Below are 19,828 nucleotides of genomic sequence, written 5' to 3' on the forward strand. Positions count from 1 at the left end.
ACAATAACATTATTACTGCGCACATAATTCCACCCAGATAAATCTGAACTTAGTTGCGCGCGCTTGACATAACTTTCAAAAGAAAATGGCATGTCTAGTTAAAATTGAAATTTGGAGTCATATTGTGAATGAATGCACATTGCAACAACTTTTCCATTTGATCTGGAATGAATAGATTTTGGTATTTTTTTTTTCGATTCTACGAAATTTCGTGATTATGGACTGGATTTATATGTGACAATTCCACATGAAATACACGGGATTGAAGAAACAAGGGAGAAGCATGTTGACATCTGCAAATGTGTTTCCGTTTCTGTCACTGAATGTTTGAAATCATAATGTGGGAAAAATATGAAGTCTTTCAATTGCTATTATCAAAAAGACACTTTGGAATTTAATGCTTATTTCATTTTGAGTACAGTAAGGAGGATGTAATTGCACTTATCATCGAAATTACAGTACAATTTCGAAATGTGTAATCAAGATTGAGAACCTAGGACATGGCTCATGTAATTCAGATTTGCAGAACTAAGAAAGTACTTTTTGAGGAAATTCAGTATGTAAAACTAAGTATATTTTTTGCCATTCTTATCTCCAGCTAAAGAAGACAGTATATGACTTGTCCCTTGTATCTTATTTGCAAGGACACCTTTCTTGTGTCTGTTCATAATACCTTAGGAGAACTACTACTACCTCTCAAATCCAGGTCTCCCAGATAACACTTTCAGCTAAAAAAAAGCTAGAAGTGGCACTCTATAGTTTCGTATTTTGCACAGAGTTAAAATTTTAAAGAGAAGGAATTTCTCCAGGTTTCCTCAATGGTTATACTGGCTATTTAAAAGCGACCTTGTATATCTTAGGTATTGGTCAAAGAACCTTTAATTCCCTTTATTTGGGTGTATGACTGATGAGTGTAATATGGGTTATAGAGTATACTGCTTTGCCTTACTCCAGATGTGCATCTTTTTAAAAGTGCTAGCTCTTTTTGGTCATTTTCACATCCTGAACTTCATAGGTAAATTGTGAAAAAAAGAGCAGATAGCTTTTTTTTAAAACATTTTATATATGTAGTAATTCATCCATTGCACTTTCAGAAGCAAGTATTGTCTAGTTGAGCATAATTCATTTTCCCTATTTTAATAGGTGCTAAAGATAGTGTACTTTTAACTAATTCAGGATGATGTTTGTAGCACAAGGGAGCAGTCATTTTAGTTACCAGTGTGCTTAGATCATGTACAATTTTCATAAGTGTGTATGTGTGTGTGTGTGTGATTTAGATTTTTTTTTAAAATTCAGTCATATCACTATGATGTCTGCAGTGTGACAGTTTATAGTGATGTCTAGCACTGGGGCATCATGCTGCAGACATGATGTCCCACCCAGTCACATTATCCTGACACCAGGCCGACCAGTCCTAACACTAACCTCTTAATGCTGAGCGCCAAGCGAGGCAGCTGTTAGTATCATTTTTTGTAAGTCTTTGGTATGACTCTGCCAGGGATCAAACCCATGATCTCCCCCATCTAAGGCGGACACTCTAAATTTTCGTAAGTACAATATCCAAAGAAAAGTCAGCCACATTATATCAATGTAGCATATATGTATGCCAACATTCTCTTCACTGTGCATGTTTCAAATGCAAACAACTTCACCTTACATAAATCACTCTCTCAAAAGTACATAATAACTGGTGAGTGCCCCAAAAGTTATCTGCCCACCTATGTGGCAGTCGGGCAGAGTGATCTCCCTTTGAGATAGGATTAGCTGCAAAACCCATGAATATCTCAGTTATTACTGGAGTGTAAGTCATGATCTCTATATGAATGTAACTGCAAGGAGGCTGGGAGGGTGTATGTGTATTTTTTAAAATACATTACCCAATCATAATCCCTTAAGAGAATAGGTAATAGGTTGAGGGAGGTACATGCTCTTATCACAAAGATGCCATCTCCATTCCCCTAAGGTATACGAGACATCTTAGTTAACCCAACTGAAGAAGACTCCATCTGTTGGGGTGCAGCATCCAAATGGGAAAATGTTAACTCCTGCAAATCCAGCAGAAGTTATGAAGCTGTGTCTTATGATGCTGTCAAATGACCTGTCATGCTATGGTTATAGGTCCCACCATACTGAGTTGAGCTCTTTGGGATGAAAGATCTCGGAGGTAAAAGCTGGAGAAACTGGACTTTGATCTCCATCCTATGGCATGGATAATGTGAGTTAGAGAAATGTTCCAGTCAAAGGCTGTGCTTGCGGCAACTGTTTTAACTGTCTAAGCCAAATGTGTAACAAATTCATCTCAGCTGGAGTTATTTCTCAATACGCTGAGCAAACGACCCACTTAATCCAGGATGAAAGTGTATCTGATGTTATATTATTGTGTCTCTGTTTCAGAGTTAAAAATAGGTGTGATCCTCCTCGATGCAACAGCTCTTTTCTTTTAAGATACCACTTCAAAGCTCATGCTGGGTGTCTTGTAGGTGGCCATGAGTGGAAGTGGACAATGGTTTCATTTCAAAGGTCTGGTTACCCATGGATGGGAGCCTGTTCTTTGCAATGAAAGAGGGAACCTTCATAAGTGAAACTGATCTGTCTTGTCAGAACTGCAGGTAATCTAGACTGCCTGTTAAGGAATGTATTTCACTGATTCTGTCTGCCCTTGCTAATGTGAAGAGGAAGCAGGTCTTGTATGAAAGGTGAGTCAATGAAAGCAGTTCAAATGGTGTTTTGTTCAACCAGGTTTGTATCCATGATAGGTTCTACTTTGGGAACAGAGCCAACATTTGTGGCCATGTATAATCAAAGATGGAGAGGTCAGATAAGTCTTTATTTTGTCTGATATCCTCTCTTCCATGATGACAAAAGGTGTCAGCAATCTAGGAGCGGTAACTTTTGACTGTGCTTTGGTGCAAACTTTATCTTGTTGAAGACCAGAGGAGGAAGTTAGCTAATTCAGGTATAGATGCCTGTAGACGTATAATATGTAGTGTGTGTACCACTGTGTAAATTTTTTCCACTTGCCTTCATACGCTTTCAGAGTGGAGGGCCTTTTCACTCTAGTGCTTCTCTCCATGACTGGTTGTGAGAACTTTTTATTTCTGAGGGCCTGTTTAATATGATCCAGATGTGCAGATTCAGCAGATGGGGTGAAACAACTGCTGTCATGGTTGTTTGAGTAGCTGAGGAAAATTCTCCATTTTCTGGGAATTTTCTTTGTGAGATTGATGAGTTCACTGATTCAAGACTTCTACATGTACCATCTGAATGGTGCATAAATGATGAGGCAACACTCTAATTCTCATGGGTCCTGGCCATTCCAATCATTGGATAGCATGTCAACTGTCCAGGTTTTGGGATCCGGGTCTGGTGAGACAAAGGTTGGGAGCATGGTATTCCACCTTGTCACAAACAGGTCCACCAATGGTCAGTCCTATCAGGTAAATATCTGAGTGAAAACTGAGGGATGGAGAGATCATTCCATATGTACAAGTTGATTTTTCCAGTACAAAGAATCTGCAAGTACATCTAGACATCCAGGAATAGGATGAACTTGGACATGGATTTGTTGTTGATGACACCATATTTGAAAGTCCCAAACCAGTATGCAAAGGTCTGTGGACTTGGTTCTGCCTTGCTGTTTGAAAGAAGATACCACCACAGAGATGTCGGATAGAATGAGGACTCCCTTTCCAGATGAAAATTCCTGCCACTAGTGTAAGGCTTCCAAAATGGTCTTCATAAATTGATATGTAGATGCCGGTCCTGGGGAGACCACACTTCACTGGCTGCCCAAAAAGATGGTAGTAGTTGTTCCCCCTAGCCTAATTTTCTTGCCTCCGTACAGATTGTGATCTCTGGCAATTGTACTTACAGAAGTATACCTACTGTGAGCTAAGTTAGGTTGCTCCAATTCTGCAGATGAAACCTCATATATGTGGAACTGGCAAGAGTTTGGTCCAAAAGGAGAATCTTTTTGCCTCCATTGGGAATAAAAGAATCATTTGTAACAGGTGCATATAAAGGCAAACTAGGATGATAAGGTCCACTGCCGCATTGAGCAAGCCTAGAAGGCAAAGGAATACCCATGCAGAGTTTCCCTCCAGAGTAATGAAGTCATCATGGTCCTGATTTTCAATGCCTGATCCTAAGGGTGACATACTCTATTCAACTGCGTATTGAATGCCACACCTAGATGAACAAATTGTTGAGCTGTTACTTGGTGTGATTTGTCCTTGTTGACAAGGAAACCCCGATTTGTAAGCAATATAACAAGGGTTATCATATCGTGTTCTAAGATATAACTCACCTGCTGTTTTTGCAGGATGTCATCCATGCAACATGTTGTCACTGCCTTGCCATAATATGGTTCATTTGATGAGTGACGACCCTGGGACAGATATTGAGTCCAATGGGAGTGCTTGGAATTGATAAATGATGTTGCTGTAGGTGAATCACAGGAACTTTCTTGAAAGCCTAGTGTATAGAGATTTGAAGATATGCATCTTTTGAGTTGACACGGATTGCAAAACTTCAATGGCATTCAAAATGAACCATTGTGTTTCCTTAGAGAACCAGGAGCATGAATGAATTGATTGAGGGAACTTAAGTCGATGAAAGGGAACAGAGTGCTGTTTGCCTTTGGGACCCAGTCTGGAATAAAAACCCTGAGAATTTATATTTTGCACAATTTCAACTGCCCTTTTCTGTAGAAGGTCATTTATTTCTTGCTGCAAGGTGGTGGCTTTGAATGAGTCTGTTGTAATGTTTATGACTGATGGGACTCTGGACATAGAAGGAGGTGTTTTGAAAGTGATGCAGAGTCCCTTGGAATTATCATGGCAAAATTCAGTTTCATTTGGCAGCAAAATACTGCTATCAGGATCTGTGGAAAGTGTGGTGTGGAGATGATGTCATTTTAATTTAGAGATGGAAGTGGTCGTGTAGAGAAACTTTGGATCACTACCTCTCTGTCTTTTGTCCACTTTGGTTTGCAAAAATTGTGGTTTTCAACAGGAGGAACTATGATAGGGCAGTTTGCCAGAGAGTTGTGCCCGAGTTGTGTCCTTTGGTTCCTTTTGTTGATATCCCTAAACGCCCCTGTATTGGTGTTTGGGTTGAGTAGCATGAAAATTGTCCCCTTAGTGGTTTGTTTGCATACTTTGTAGACCTGGCCATTAAAAATGTAAAATACGGATAATGGTTGTATTGTGGCTTGGCCTTAAGGAAGGTGGAGGCAGAGAGCAGTGCATCTCATTTGACCACTTGCAAATGTGCAGCAGCTGTGACAGCAATGGCTAAAGTATGCTGAGCAGCTGTGTTCAAGCCCCAGGCCATTCTGGAGACCGATGACCAGGCAACTCATGTGGAATTCGGAGTATGAGAAGATGAGCTCTATTCCACCTGTTGGAAGATAGCCATAGATACCAAGTCCAACATAGAGCCCATAGCTACTACATGATGGACAAACTGTTGAATTGTCATTGATAGATGTTTGATCCATATAAATGGAGAATAGTTCTGTCATCCCTAAAGCTGTCATTTTCTTAAGCCATGCATTTCTGCACTTTGCCCATGTTCTAATCTGTATGACAAATACAGCAGAATGTATAAACCTGCTGAAGCTCTGCACCTGTTTCTTATAACTCAATACAAAGTTGGTACAGAGCTACGCCTTATAATGTTATGCGTAAATAGCAGACGAATTTAATAAATCTATGAAGCATACAGATAAAAACCAAAATAATTCATTAACTACCTATGAAGGTTCAAGGATGACCTGTACAGGTAAATGCAATGAAGCATGGCATCCATTCTAGTAAAGAAAACTCACCGGTATGTAGCCAGCCATTGTGGAATTATACACATTTTAAGAGTTTTATTGATGAACTTAAAACAATTACAGCCCGAACTTATTGTGAAGTCACATAGGCTACCTATATAAGTATCAACATACAAGTAAATGTGTAAAGATGACAAAGTATGGTAAAACTGTAATGGCAGAACTTTGTCAGCATAGAAATAAAGAAAAGTTGGAAATACAGATGGTGTATACTTTCCTTAGAAGTGAGAACTCCTCCAACTTGAATAAAAATTTGTTCTGGCTTTTGCAAGGTCTCTTGGGGTGAGAGTGTGCTTCTTGGCATGAGAAGAAGTAGTAACAAAGATGCATAGATTTTTGCCTCCAATCCCGATATCAAGGGGAGATCACTCTGCCTGATCTCCACCTAGGAGGGCAGATAACTTTTAGCTCATTTTAGCTAAAAATGATATCTGGAAGGGCTTAATTTGCGAGGTAGTAGTAGTTCTCCTAAGGTATTATGATTGGGTAATGTACTAATGGAGAAAGAAAAAAAACATAATGAGACTAATGAAGAAAAGGAATACAAACTTGCTATTAGCAGTCAACATTCGATATTCCAACCCAAAAGTCATTTCAACAAGACAGCCCAGATGGTCTGATATCACTCAACATGTTTACATTTGACTTAAGTTAGTAGCTGGCCTAAACAGACTTAAGAAGTTGTGGAAGAACTCAACAAATTATATCCAAAATTGTATATCATGCTGATTTTGCCCATTTTCTTCTATCCTGAAAAAATTTCTTTTAAAATATAAAGGCATCAATAATATATGCATAGTCTCTTGTTTTTAATCTAAGTCATCCAAGAAAAGAGAGATCACCTCATTAATATGTATGACATTTTTTCATTATCAAAATCATTCAAAATCTTGAAGCTATAAGCCTAAATGCTAAATTTGATCACAATAGGAAAAAAATTATGGCTTCTGGCATGGTAACAACTGTCAATTACATGCCAGATCACATTATTAATTTGCATTGATCGCACTAATTATTAAGCTAGTCTAAAATTTTTATGAAACATGCCCACATCCAAGTTTAACTTAGATCAGAAATAGTGACTCCAACTGTTAACAAGAGGCCAAATAAACATCATATTGCTCACCTGGTTCGTATTACTTAGCAGTTGACCATTTCACCAAGCAGGCTTATTTAATAATGTAAGAACACAACTTGTGTCAACTATCACAAAAATGATATATCAGGTAGATTTTACCTTCTTTCCATAGATAGAGGCACAAAGTCAACTGAGACAGATGTAAGATCACCTTATTAATAAATGCAGATTATCAAACTCATTTGAGATGTATAAGAGGTAAGCACATATAACAAGTTTTATCAAAATTAAATCAGAATTATGGCTTTGAGAGTAGTAAAAAATTCAGCCAATCAGATGTATGATCTCTTCATCACTCAAATTAAGCTCATCCAAGACTCTGATATAAACATTTACTGCAAGTTTGATCAAAATCAGTTAAAAAATATCGAATCCAGAGTGGCTGTTTCTTTTATAAGTACTTTTAACACATTACTGGGTAGATCTTACTGACAAAATGGGAGCCGAGCTAAGTGCCTTTGCCAAGGCAGCCGACCAATCAGATGCATGGTCACTTCATTTATATCCATGTATCTCACATATTATCAAACTTATCAATATTTTAATGATATGAACAAGTATGTTCCATCAGATGCAAGATGACTTCATTAATGTGTGAATCTTGCAAGTCATCAAACATGCCCTAGATTTTGATGATTTAAGTCCATACAGCATAAATTATAAGAACACAGTATGCCTACAGCTTGAGATTTGTCTGAAAGAAAAAATTTTACAAAAAGGTCAATGGTTTAACAAAAAGTTAAGTCACTGTAACCTACTTTCTCCTGGGTTGATTCAAAATGTTTTTAAGAAACACCCTCACTAAGTTCTTTAAAGGCCCAATGCAAAATACTGGTAGTAGTTGCAGTGAAAAAAAATGTTTACTATGTTAATCTGTCTATGGACTAAGATAATATCATCAATGCCCAGGGGTATAGCATAAACTCTTTCACCTGTACTTAGTACAGATCAGCCAAAAAGGTAGCTCACAAACCTAAAAATTTCATTACTATTTTTATTATTATAATTATTATTATTGTTATTATTATTATTATTATAGTAAAATCTTGCTTATCTGAACCCTTCTTAATTGAAATATTGATTTATCCTAAAAAATATGAAAGCTCTTGAACCCACAGCTTTTGTATGGTTCAAACATGTTAATCTGAATCCCAATTTATGCAAAGTTTATGTTTCCTTGAGGAGTTCTGATAAACAATCTTCTACTATGTTATTAATATCATTGACAAACTTACCAAAATAATTTCTTAGTACCACAAGAGATACTATATAAATGGCAAGACTAAAAACCTCAGCAACAATCATGAGATAGTGCCAGGTCCGAACCGTCAGTGCCACCATCAACAGCTCCGTCAATATGAGTGAAGTGAAAGTGATGGCCACAACATGTATAAATTCATCCTCAAACAGCAGGAATGCTCCATACATAATGATCCCACCTAAAGAAAAGACATTATAAGACCTTGCTTTTGATACTGAAAAATTACAGAAACACAGTATGTAAAAATTGTCTTTAGAAGTAAAAATGTCAGATTTAAGTGATAAACACAGTTTTTCCTATATTTGGGTGAAACAAGATTCTATGAAGTGACATGAACAGCAGGTCCCATAGCCGAGAAGATATCTGGCATTTTTTCCCATAAACTTGGTATTCATTCATTTTGATCCTTAATACTGGTACAGTGAAAGAAAAACTCAGTGAAAGTAAGTGAAAAAAATGTAGAAAACATTTTACAAGAAAGTCTTCATAAGATGGGCTAATAAATTAAAAGAAAAAAAAAAAGTAATTTCAGATTCAGTGTGCAAGATAACTTGTGAAGGACTGTCTAAAAAAATACCACTGTACACTAATGAAACTAATTAGGCATCTTTTTAAAATCTTCACGTCTGATTCAAGATGAGTTATATCCCCAGACTCTGTTTATATAAACAATCATAATAAGAGTACCCTAAGGTTTTCAATTTTTACACTACTATGCTACAGTGCTCCCATCCCAATTTATATATTATCTATTATACACCTTGTTTCCAAGGTAGCATAAAGAATACTGAATGCAGAAACTTTAAGAATCAAAGACATCTCAACATAGCAATCATGATATGTGTACCACATTTAGTTGAAATAACTCAAACAGTTCAAGACTTATTCTCGACACCAAAAACTTTTAACATACAGACAGACAGACTTGGCAATAACTATATCCTCACATACCATTATCTGAATGTTCTTCAGATGTCTGGCACTATTAACTAGAACTGAAATTTTCTTGTGCGAGTCAGACTGGTTTCTCCAACATCCCAAATGCACTTTCTGAAGCACTATTGTTGTTTTTATCTTCAAAGTTTATAACATTTAACTTAAATGTTCCATTATATACTATTACAATTTCTTTTCCCCATATTGATGAAAGTACCAAAGTTTAGCAATTTGTGATGTATGATATATAAGTGACAAAGTACACTGTAACTAACGGAACACATAAGGCCAAACAAATATTTATGGTTGGCTGACTGTCCCTGTTTCTCACTGTTGATCATAGCACTCCCCCACCACCATTAAAAAAAAAATCACATTAAATATATTTACTGGTTTTTTATTTTTTAAAAACCCTGCCTACCCTAATTTGAAAACCAATGCGATAGGAAACACATGTTGTGGGGGTCCTAAATTTGGACCATAGTTTGAAATCAAAATCAAAATGATTGCCGTAACTGAACAGGTTTCATTTGTGAAGTATGATCAAAGGGACTCAACATAGCATTGAAAATGTATCAAACTAATGGTACATTATTTACAGACTTTGCATAGAAAAACAACAATAGTGCTGCAGATTGCCCACTGGGGAAAACAAAGCAGTACTGCTTTTGCATGCCCAAGGATTAAAGTCAGATTTATCTTATTTGCACCCCAAACAAAACATTCTGAACTGATGCGACACTGCAAGTCTTCCTTTACAAGCCAAGAGAGTAATTTACGATTTTAATTTAGTTTTATATCTCGCTTATAAGATGACCCTACTCTGCATTAATAAAAAATTTTTAGTAAAGAAAAGGTTTTTAAGCGAATATATAAGGAACAAGTTTCTGTGGCAAACACTGTATTTTAATTGATTTCCACATGATTTCCCTGTGTATTATACTTTTGTCTTACCTTGATATATGCTTATTAACAGCCACATAAAAAATGTTTTGAAAGACAACGATCTTCCCTGCAATGAAGAAAGTACAGTATAAAGGTAAGAAGTAGTTCTGGCATATATCAGTCAGACTGTGCTAAGGTATGTAAATGTTCATGTACAGTCATCACACACTTGTACAAACAGATGATTCCCTAAATTAATATTCAATATTAAGCATCTCTCTAAATTATATATACGAAAAAAAGTCATCCTATTTCTGTGAAGTTTTCCTCTCAAAAATGAGCCAGTCTAAAACAACATTGCATAAAATAATTTACTTACATCTTATTGTTGATCTGCGTTCATGTAGATATACTTACATCCATATAAAAAATATACACAAACTTTTCTGAACTACAAGTGAACATCTAACCCAAAAATGTACATCAATGAAGATAAAACAACTTGCTTTAGTCAATGCTAAATTGATATGTATACATTTTGAAACTACTTTCAGGCTTTCATGACAAACATTTAGAATTCTGTTTGATGTGAATTCATTCGTTTTCAAAAAATATTATTATTAGTACCTTACTGCTTCTAAATCAAAAGAATTGCCAATCTGATACACGAAAATGGAAACCCACATAAAAATGATGTATTTTCTTCCTAAACCTATACTGTATTTTACTTTAAAATATGCCTACCAGAAAAGTAAGCTCTATTCTGACACCATCTCCTCTAGAAAACTGACAGAAAACAATTCCATTTAAATCATCACAATAATTCCTTTGTTAGACATGCAGGTAATGTAAATTTGAAGACTTGTTTTAAAATGAGACTGAGCATATTGTACACTTCCACTTCTTGCACTGAGCTTACCTTTGTCAAATCTTTATATAATTCAGGATATGTCAAAGCAATTTCTGGAGATACATCTTTATCCAACACCAAAGAAAACACTGGAAACATTGTGTAGATTGTAGAATACCTAAAACATAAATTAATTACAATTCAATACACATGAGTATACATGCTACATATTCTTTACATACAAGGTTATTTACATCATTCAATTCTGACAAATACCATGCTTTGCCAGAGCATATAAACTACATATTTTTAATTTGATGCATGGAGTCTGTTGACTATCTGTACCACAAGTGTGAATATACAGGTAATGTTCAATACATTACAATATTGCCCATTTACAAATTTATTCATGAACTAATGATGATATTTGTTACATTTGCATATGCGCTACAGTGTTTGTCACCTTATGAATCTTAACCAAGCAAAGATAATAGCATAAATCGTAAATTAAACCAATTAAGCTGTTTCAGCATAACTGGGCAAATATGAAAAATCCACAACTTTGAATTAAGGAGTCAGACTAACTTTTTTATACATGTAAAAACCTTTTTGGTTTAACAGAAAATATATATGTCAAAAAATATACAAAATAAAGTTTTTATTGTTAACTGTACTGATAACATTTACAAATCAAAGCTTGATTTTGTTTATTTCAAGCAACCCAAGTACACTAAATGTATATGTAATGAACTTGTTCAAGCAACCAAAATACATTATTTTTAATGAATTTGTACAAGCAACCCAATTACGCTATTTATAATGAACTTGTACAAGCAAGCCAAGAATGTAATGAACTTGTACAAGCAACCCATGTACAATATTTGTAATGAACATGTACAAGCAACCCAAGAATGTAATGAATTTGTACAAGCAACCCAAGTATACTATTTGTAACAAAGCTGTACAAGCAACCAAAGTAAACCATTTGTAATGAACTTGTACAGGCATGTAACTATGAACACAGCCTACCCTCCCATAACAAATGGATGGCAAGGCTAGATGTTTCCCTGATGAGTTTACGTAAGAATGAAGTTCATCTGTCCTTAAGCAGACATTTAAAATGTACGATCACAATAATGAATCTACAATGTGCAGTTACTTTATTTATTGCTTGCATAACTTAGACTTGGGTACGAAAATGATGTATCACATGTGAACCTGTTATCTGATCCCTGCTCAAAATCAACACATGCCTAAATCTAACTAAACAGACTCTGTCATATAACCTTACCATGGTTTTGTGCTCCAAAATAGTGATTAATTACCAAATACACTTGCTTATGAATCAATCCCAACTGCAAAGAACATAGATTGTGATATGCAATCACATAATGTGCCAGCAGATCAGGATCTACATTGTTTGTTCTACTGAGTCCTCTTAACAAACTTCAAAGACCCTGAACTAACAGCATATTTTGCATTGGCAGATGTGGATCAGTGCAGTCTGCAGCTGGAGTTCACTTACAAGCAAGTATATATGGTACCCCAATTAGAACTTTTTCATTATTTCATGGATGTTAAAGAGAACAGATGAAGTACCCAATAAACAATAATCTTTTTTTTTTCCTCAGGATATTAGGACACCCTTTCCAATCAATTCATTTAAGTAAATGTCATTTTTTGCAAATTCATGAAAACTGATACCTACAATTAAGAATGAGTTGCTCACTATATGAATCCATATGATACACTCCCAGCACCACAAATTGCAACTAAAATGGTCACCAAAACTTCAGAATTTGGCAAATTCAGTCAGCAGTAAAATTACTGTTGGTTCAACTACTATAATGAGGTTAGGCTAAGGTTTTATTAATATGAACTATAATCAGAAGAAAATTATGGTTAAGACCCCTTATTACAGTGAATCTGTTTATTATTTTGTCAGACAGTAACTTCAGTTATTATGTTTCTCCAATTATACAGTACCCAATCACGTTAACATTAGGAAAATAAACTCCGCTAACTCTTAAATTCAGCCCTCATTAAAGGGGAAGAAAAAAAACATCTTTCTGTGTAACTATACAGAGAAAGGCAAGTAACTCTTACAGAATACCCACTGCTCTCACCTGGTGGCCACATGTATCCAAGATGTTTACCAGTTTAAGCTGGAGCAAAACAAACAGGCTAGGAGGGATATACAGTAATATGTTTGAATCAGTATTCGTGGAGAAATATGATCTACCAAATGACCTTTCTCCTTTTAATACATTACCCAATCACAATAACATTAGGTTAACATGCAAGATAAAGAGAAGAAAATGCAGGCACATCCAGAGCTGCCACCTAATTCAGGATGCCAAAGGAAATAAAATTAGGATTTGGAGAAAAGAATTAGGATCAGTGTTTGTGACCATATACTTACAAAAACTTGACAAAGGAATTGACATCTTGTACTATTTACTTAACATAAAAATGTATGATAGAGTCATAGCGTGAAAATCATACAAAATGAAAATGAAAATAGATAATTTTCACAGCATGACTGTAGTGTATTCTTCATGGAATTTCTGCATCAATTTTGCTCTCTTTTCACAGCCATCATGAATCAAAAGGTACTTTGTAAAAAAACAATGGCATATTTAAAAAAAACAGATTTTTAAAATTAAAATTCAATGTTAAGTGGACTTGAGAAATTATGTATAGACAGAAAATAAGATCTCACACCATAGTAGGTGCTAAGAAATCCACTCAAAACTGTTGCTTATGACCTTAGAAGAAAGTACAGTCAACATTCATTATTACCATGCATATTGTGGCACCTACTTACAGGGTATGCTAGCAAACCCAGTATCCAACATGAATCATGGGCTGGCTGGTGAATGCTTGTCTGGGACCACCAGGAAGGCTAGAATAGAAGGCTTGATAGGTGGCATAAAATGTGCATCCAGTCAGCTACATCGTGTCTGCAAGATACATGTGGTTGATCTAGCCAGATGGCCAAGTAAACTGTACTGTTGACCAGCATGTGGTTTACAGTCCAATATAAGATAATTACCTCACTAAACCTGAAGCTTGGTCATCTGAATGGCTGGACATTTTGGTTCACAGCTGGGATGGTGCATGGCATTAGGTACTGGACATGCACGCTTAGCTAGCTGATTATAAAGTCAAACTGCATTTGCAAACACCCAGTTTAATGGTGCTGTGGCCATGCATTGGGCGAGGGAGTAATTAAACCCACTGGGCTGCCAAATGGAAACAAAACTTCCCCTATATTCTCTAAATTGCAAGTCTTCATATGACATGAAAACATGATAAAATCTCTATAAGCTTGCATCTCAAGTCACTTGCTTAACAACCCTTTGTACATGTTATTCCAGAAGTGTGGGGAGAGCATGTAGCAACAGGTTCCATAATGTTGCCTCTTTCTTGTTTTGATGTACCAAGTGATCCCAGATCAGGATGCAGGGTTAACATATCTGGGTCTGCAGACTCATGTGACCTTTCTCTTGGCCCCTGAGCTGCTTTTTGCACAAGGCATCCGACTTGATGTATACCACCCAGATATATCAACCCTCAGACTTACTAAACCACCAAAAGAAAAAATATTGGATAGCTTGAAATAGTGAAATATTTAATGGATTCAGGATGTCACAAGAACCGATGACAGTCCTCAAAAAAAAGCTTTTAACTGGTAAACTTCCAGGATATGAAATGCCACCTAGTGGTGGCAAAGTGGGATAGTTTGTAGGAGTTTCTCCCCTTTGTCTATATTATATACTGATTCAAAAAAGCATTTTTCATCTTTCAGAAAGGGCATGGTTCAAGAAGTTGCAGTGTTTTTTTTCCTAATGTAAATGTGATCAATAATGGACTTCACTGAGAAAAATCTAAGCATAATATTCAAAATAGCATCATGCTTTATCATAATTACTCTTTGATTTGCCCTAATTAATTACTCTTTAATTTGCCCTAACTAAAACATTCACTTTTTGTAATGTTATCCATTCATTTCTCACAATGAATATTTGCTCTCAGTGACAAACAGAACAAATTATTTGGGTTTGGCAATGCAACATGTGAAAATGATTATTAAAATTTTCAAATATGTCACCCTACAGATACTAAAATGTGATCAGTACTTGGAGTGCTGTAATGCAACCCAATAAATTCAAATATGTCGCCCTATTGCTACTAAAATGTGATCGGTACTTGGAGTGCTGTAATGCAACCCAATAAATTCAAATATGTCGCCCTATTGCTACTAAAATGTGATTGGTACTTGGTGTGCTGTAATGCAACCCAATAAAAATTCAAATAAGGAAATAAAAGAAATCCAGCTGATGATGTAATTCCTTACCCCACCATGAGGAACCCTGGGAAGAGTGTGATGGAAGCAAAATAGAAGACTGAGCAGAAGATTGCTTGCATAGTGGAAATGATTAGTCCCCTGTGCATCACAAACTGACTAAGGGATGCAGACCTCTTGTAGCTGAAACAAATATTACACATTAATGATAATAATTACAATTATTTACAGAAAAGGATAACAAAATACATTAATTAGTTGTCAGGAATGTTTGACAAACCTGGTCAGCTACTCAACAATATGTCTTCAACTCTTAAAGGAAAATGGACTGCTACTTTATTATCATACAATGTGCAGAATATTCTGAATTTACCAAAGTTTACCTTTTAGCAATTCCTTGCTTTCTTTTCTACAATCGATGATCTTACCAATGCACAGGAAGTTAGCACATTTGTAAGCTCTTTACCCATGAAAGCAGTCACTGTATGCACCTATGACATTTAGTCCTACCTTGTTATGCAATAAGATGACAGTCAGTTGAAAGCCAAATCAGAAAAATGGCTTCCAGAATGGCAACAAGATCATCCAGTTTGATGCAGCACTACTTCATTATTATTCATGGATTTTGTTCATTATGGAACTTGTCCACAATGTTGATGATATCAGCCAACTTAGATTAGAAATATGACATCCAGTATGGCAACAAGCTCAGCCAATAAGATACAAGATCATCCCATTATATGCACATAAACTCAAAAAGGATCTTAGTGTTAAATATAAAATCTATGTTGGGGTTTGGACAGAGACAGGGAAAAGCTAGTAATGGGGTTACATTATTTGTCTCCCCATGAGGCTTGCCGAGGGGGGGGGGGACATATAAAGTAACCCCACGACTGGGATTTTCTTGTCTCGGTCTAAACCCCAAAGTAGTATCTTTTTCTCACCCAATAATTTCCTTTAAAGTAAAAAAGAACTTCTCACTTGTGTAATATAGTTCACGCACCAATGTTTACATGCAGTGCATTAATACAAATAAGTTAATGAGGACTGTGGTGTGACGGTGTCATCCGAAGTACACAGTTTTTATGCATGAGCCAAACAAAATAACAAAATGTTGTATAATATTGACATATTATCACATTTAATAGATGGATGTTATACGAAATTAACAATAAATAGTTAATATTTATCACAAGAAAATGTTTCATTTTCATCAGTTCCAATTTAGAAAATTATACTGTAAATAATGAAATGATACTGGGCCCACACCTATGTTGTAGTGTCTAGGCTATTATTATAACGAAAAGTTACATGTAGCATGAGCCTCCGTGCTTGGGTTATTCACAGGTAATTAGTGATCTGTGTCACTATCGTAGATAACCCCTTTTCTTTGGAGGAGGTGAAACTGTTTGTGACATACTTGTGTTGTCTGTGATATTGATTGTAATATTACCCCCGTGTATAAAAGACCCTACAAATACGGACCCTGGCGGATAACCATGTGCTAAACTTTCAAGTTCATGGATTCTTTGAAAATTTATTTTTCTGTCTTGGAAATATGGCAAGTGCTACCATGAAATTTGCTTATGGATTAATGTGTTGATGGATAAATGATTCCTTAAGGCTGATAAGTGCATTATTTGTCATTAAATATTATAGGTATATTTTGATTCAACTGGGGCACAATGGAGATGCTTAACAAAAATTAAATAAAGCATGTTTGACATAACACATTTTCTGGCAGTTACTAAGTTTTCTGTAGTTGTTAAGAGGGCTGGGAGGCTATAAGGTCTATAGTCTATGTGCATGGATCAGTGTTTTTTGTCACAGTTCATTTCACACAGCATTGAGAATTTTGTCCTATCTGTAGCAGTCATTTTTCAGGTCAATGTCATTAAATGTAGCTAACAGTATATAATTTTTTCACACGAAGTAATTAAAACTAGTTACGTAGCTTTAGCTACATTTAATGATGCTGACCTGAAAATGTATTGAGTTAGCCCTGCATATAGGATAAAATTGACCATGCTGTGTGGAATGAACTAGCATAATACCAAAAAGATCGACATCGCATGTTTGTGTGTCTTTGTCTCTCTCAAAATGTTTTTGTATGGTGCGTTCTCAAAGATGGATTTACCTTAAGTTACTACGCTTTTGTTATATATTTGTTGTTGTTGTTGTCTGATTTTAGAACAACTATGTCAGGCACAGCAGAAGACAACAAGGGTTTCTTTTTTTAAAAGTAGTTCTGAGTGCATAGACACCTTGACTGAGACAACTGGTCTGAGATGGCTAGACTGAGATAAGAAAATTAAGGTTATCAAAACAGCTATATTTCTGTTGCATGGGTGAGAAAAGTCCATATTCCAGGTTGGATCAAAACTAGAATTCTTTGTTTGTAAAACATGTATTCATGCACTTTCCAATTCTGACATACAACCTTAAGTTCGATCCTCATGCATAGGTCCCTGTGGGTAAAGATTGCCCCAGAGGGAAATGTCGGTTTAAAAAAAGCTCAAAACTGCTTCTCCTATGCAAATTATACTTCTAAAAATTTAATATTTCATCTAAAATGGTACTTTCATCATGTGTCTAACTCTGAATGAATTCTCAGCCCTTTTCTCCCTCTTGTTTATATTGTATCACTGCACTGGAGTAATTCCTGATTGGATTTTGGCCAGAAAAAGCAAAAGCAAAATCTTTGTGTTCCAACTGCACTCATTTCAAATTCTCAATATTAGTTATTATTTTGTAATATGCGTCAAATACATTGTAGGTTACATAGGTTTCAGATTATTTGACTCATCTGAGACAGTGGGCCCAGTTTCACTAACTATATCTAATTTTCTTCCTCAAATTGAAATCTTGTATTATCATCCTCATGAAATTGTTGGCAATAATGGGATTTCTGTAGAGGCTGAAATAATTACAAGGATGAAAGATAACTCTTAAGTCTTGAAACTGCATGTACACCATGGAGGACATTTGATCTTGAAGAGCGAGTTGAGGAATTCCTCAAATTTGAGAAAATCCCCATTTTTTTCTGAGAGATTAAACAAGACTGATTTCAGGAAGACAATTTGAGATGTTCAGTGAAACTGGAGTCTGGTCAGAATGCAAGAATATGCACCAAATTCAGTACATGTATAATTACAATTAAACAAATACATCAGTTTATTTAAAGTAAAATACTGTTATGGAAATACAGCATAACTTATAATAGTAAACTACTTTAAGCTACTTATATCAAGCTCTGAGAAAATCTGTTTGAAATTTTTTTTTTAAAATCCCCATTTCTTCAAAGAATTGTAGCTTTGGAAATAGTAAAGTGCTTGTTGTAAAATCTGGATTACCTGTGTCTTCCATGCACCACAAGAAGTCGTCCCAGATAACTAAACTGATTCACAGAGAAATCTGCTGCCAGTGATGCTTGTTTTCCTTCCTAGTTGATAACAAAACAAAAGCATCATCAGAAAATATATTTTTGGGTGGTAAAACTAATTTTAATTAGGTCATACTTACCTGAAGTTTTAACACTGCAACCTCTTTTCTTGACTCCAGTCCAAGATGAAAATTCCAACCCAGATGCCTTAATCACTTCAATTTATTTGAAATATTGTCCTTCTTTCACTAAAGGACATCCGAGTGGTGAGTTGTTCTTGTAGGGTTTAACACCATTTTTCAGCACATGATAGACTATACATAGCGGTCAGTATTAATGGTGGAGGAAGAACCCGGGAAAACCCCAGAAAGAACCACCGACCCACAAGAAGCTACTGGCAAGCTTTCTCACATATCCACATTGGCTGAATCCGTCAAGTGGTTAGAGAGAAGAGAATCCACTAGTAATAACAAAGTAATACTGAAAATAAGTTCCCACTTTCCCACAATAAAAAACTACATTTATAAGCGCTTATCTGTTGCCTATTATTACAACTATTCCCAGGCTGTAGGAGGCTGATGGCCCCAAACTCTGTCAAGAAAAACTTCCCATCTCTTTCCATTCAGAAGCAGCTTCAGACTAAATGATGACTTGTTGAATTGATGACATCTTGTTGACTGACACAATAGCATTAAATGAAAAAATGTCAGTGCCCTGGCTGCAATCAGACTGAGGCTGAACAAGGCGACAGCAGAATGAGAATGCCAAAAGGCCGCTTTCAAGATATCCAGAGAAGAATGATCGATAAAGGTCCAAGATGTAGCAATAACATGAACCTAATGGGTTTTCATTCTCATGTCTTATGTCACATGTTTAGGCTTGAATAAACAGTAAAACAAGAAAGAGTGAAAAAAAACAAGCTTTGAAAAAATACATTAATTTATTTCCCTGGAAAAATTCTGTAAAAATGAAAAAAAATATGAACTTATGGTTTTATAAATCAAATCCAAGAATAATCCAAGAATAAAATTTTAGCAGTCCTAATAACAAAATGTTCTACTGATTTCACGTTCAAATCCCTATGAAGAATCCAAGATGGAAGACGATGACATATTGTGCAATCTGTAGTGGTGAAGTCTACAGTGCCTTGTAGAAACAATAATTATCACTCCGGTTTTGGAAATCAAAATAAATTTCTTATAAAAACTGTCTCTGATTAAGAATCTCA

General features: G+C 35.7%; 1 protein-coding gene across 2 annotated transcripts in view; it reads right to left on the reverse strand.

Annotated features, from left to right (window-relative positions):
• Nucleotides 1-19,828, reverse strand: part of LOC149783020 (putative phospholipid-transporting ATPase IIB) — an 86,705-nt gene that overhangs the window by 16,066 nt on the left and 50,811 nt on the right. For both annotated transcript variants that reach the window (XM_089934606.1, XM_089934607.1), the window contains exons 21-25: nucleotides 18,572-18,660; nucleotides 15,270-15,401; nucleotides 10,979-11,087; nucleotides 10,129-10,186; nucleotides 8,213-8,416 (exon numbers count right to left, since the gene is read on the reverse strand). In XM_089934606.1, the coding sequence (XP_089790732.1) occupies nucleotides 8,213-8,416; nucleotides 10,129-10,186; nucleotides 10,979-11,087; nucleotides 15,270-15,401; nucleotides 18,572-18,660 (592 nt within the window). The remainder of the gene's footprint in view (nucleotides 1-8,212; nucleotides 8,417-10,128; nucleotides 10,187-10,978; nucleotides 11,088-15,269; nucleotides 15,402-18,571; nucleotides 18,661-19,828) is intronic.

The sequence above is a fragment of the Sinohyriopsis cumingii genome, chromosome 15, assembly GCF_028554795.1.
Source record: "Sinohyriopsis cumingii isolate HCF-2022 chromosome 15, ASM2855479v2, whole genome shotgun sequence".
In the NCBI taxonomy this organism is placed as follows: Eukaryota; Metazoa; Mollusca; class Bivalvia; order Unionida; family Unionidae; genus Sinohyriopsis; species Sinohyriopsis cumingii.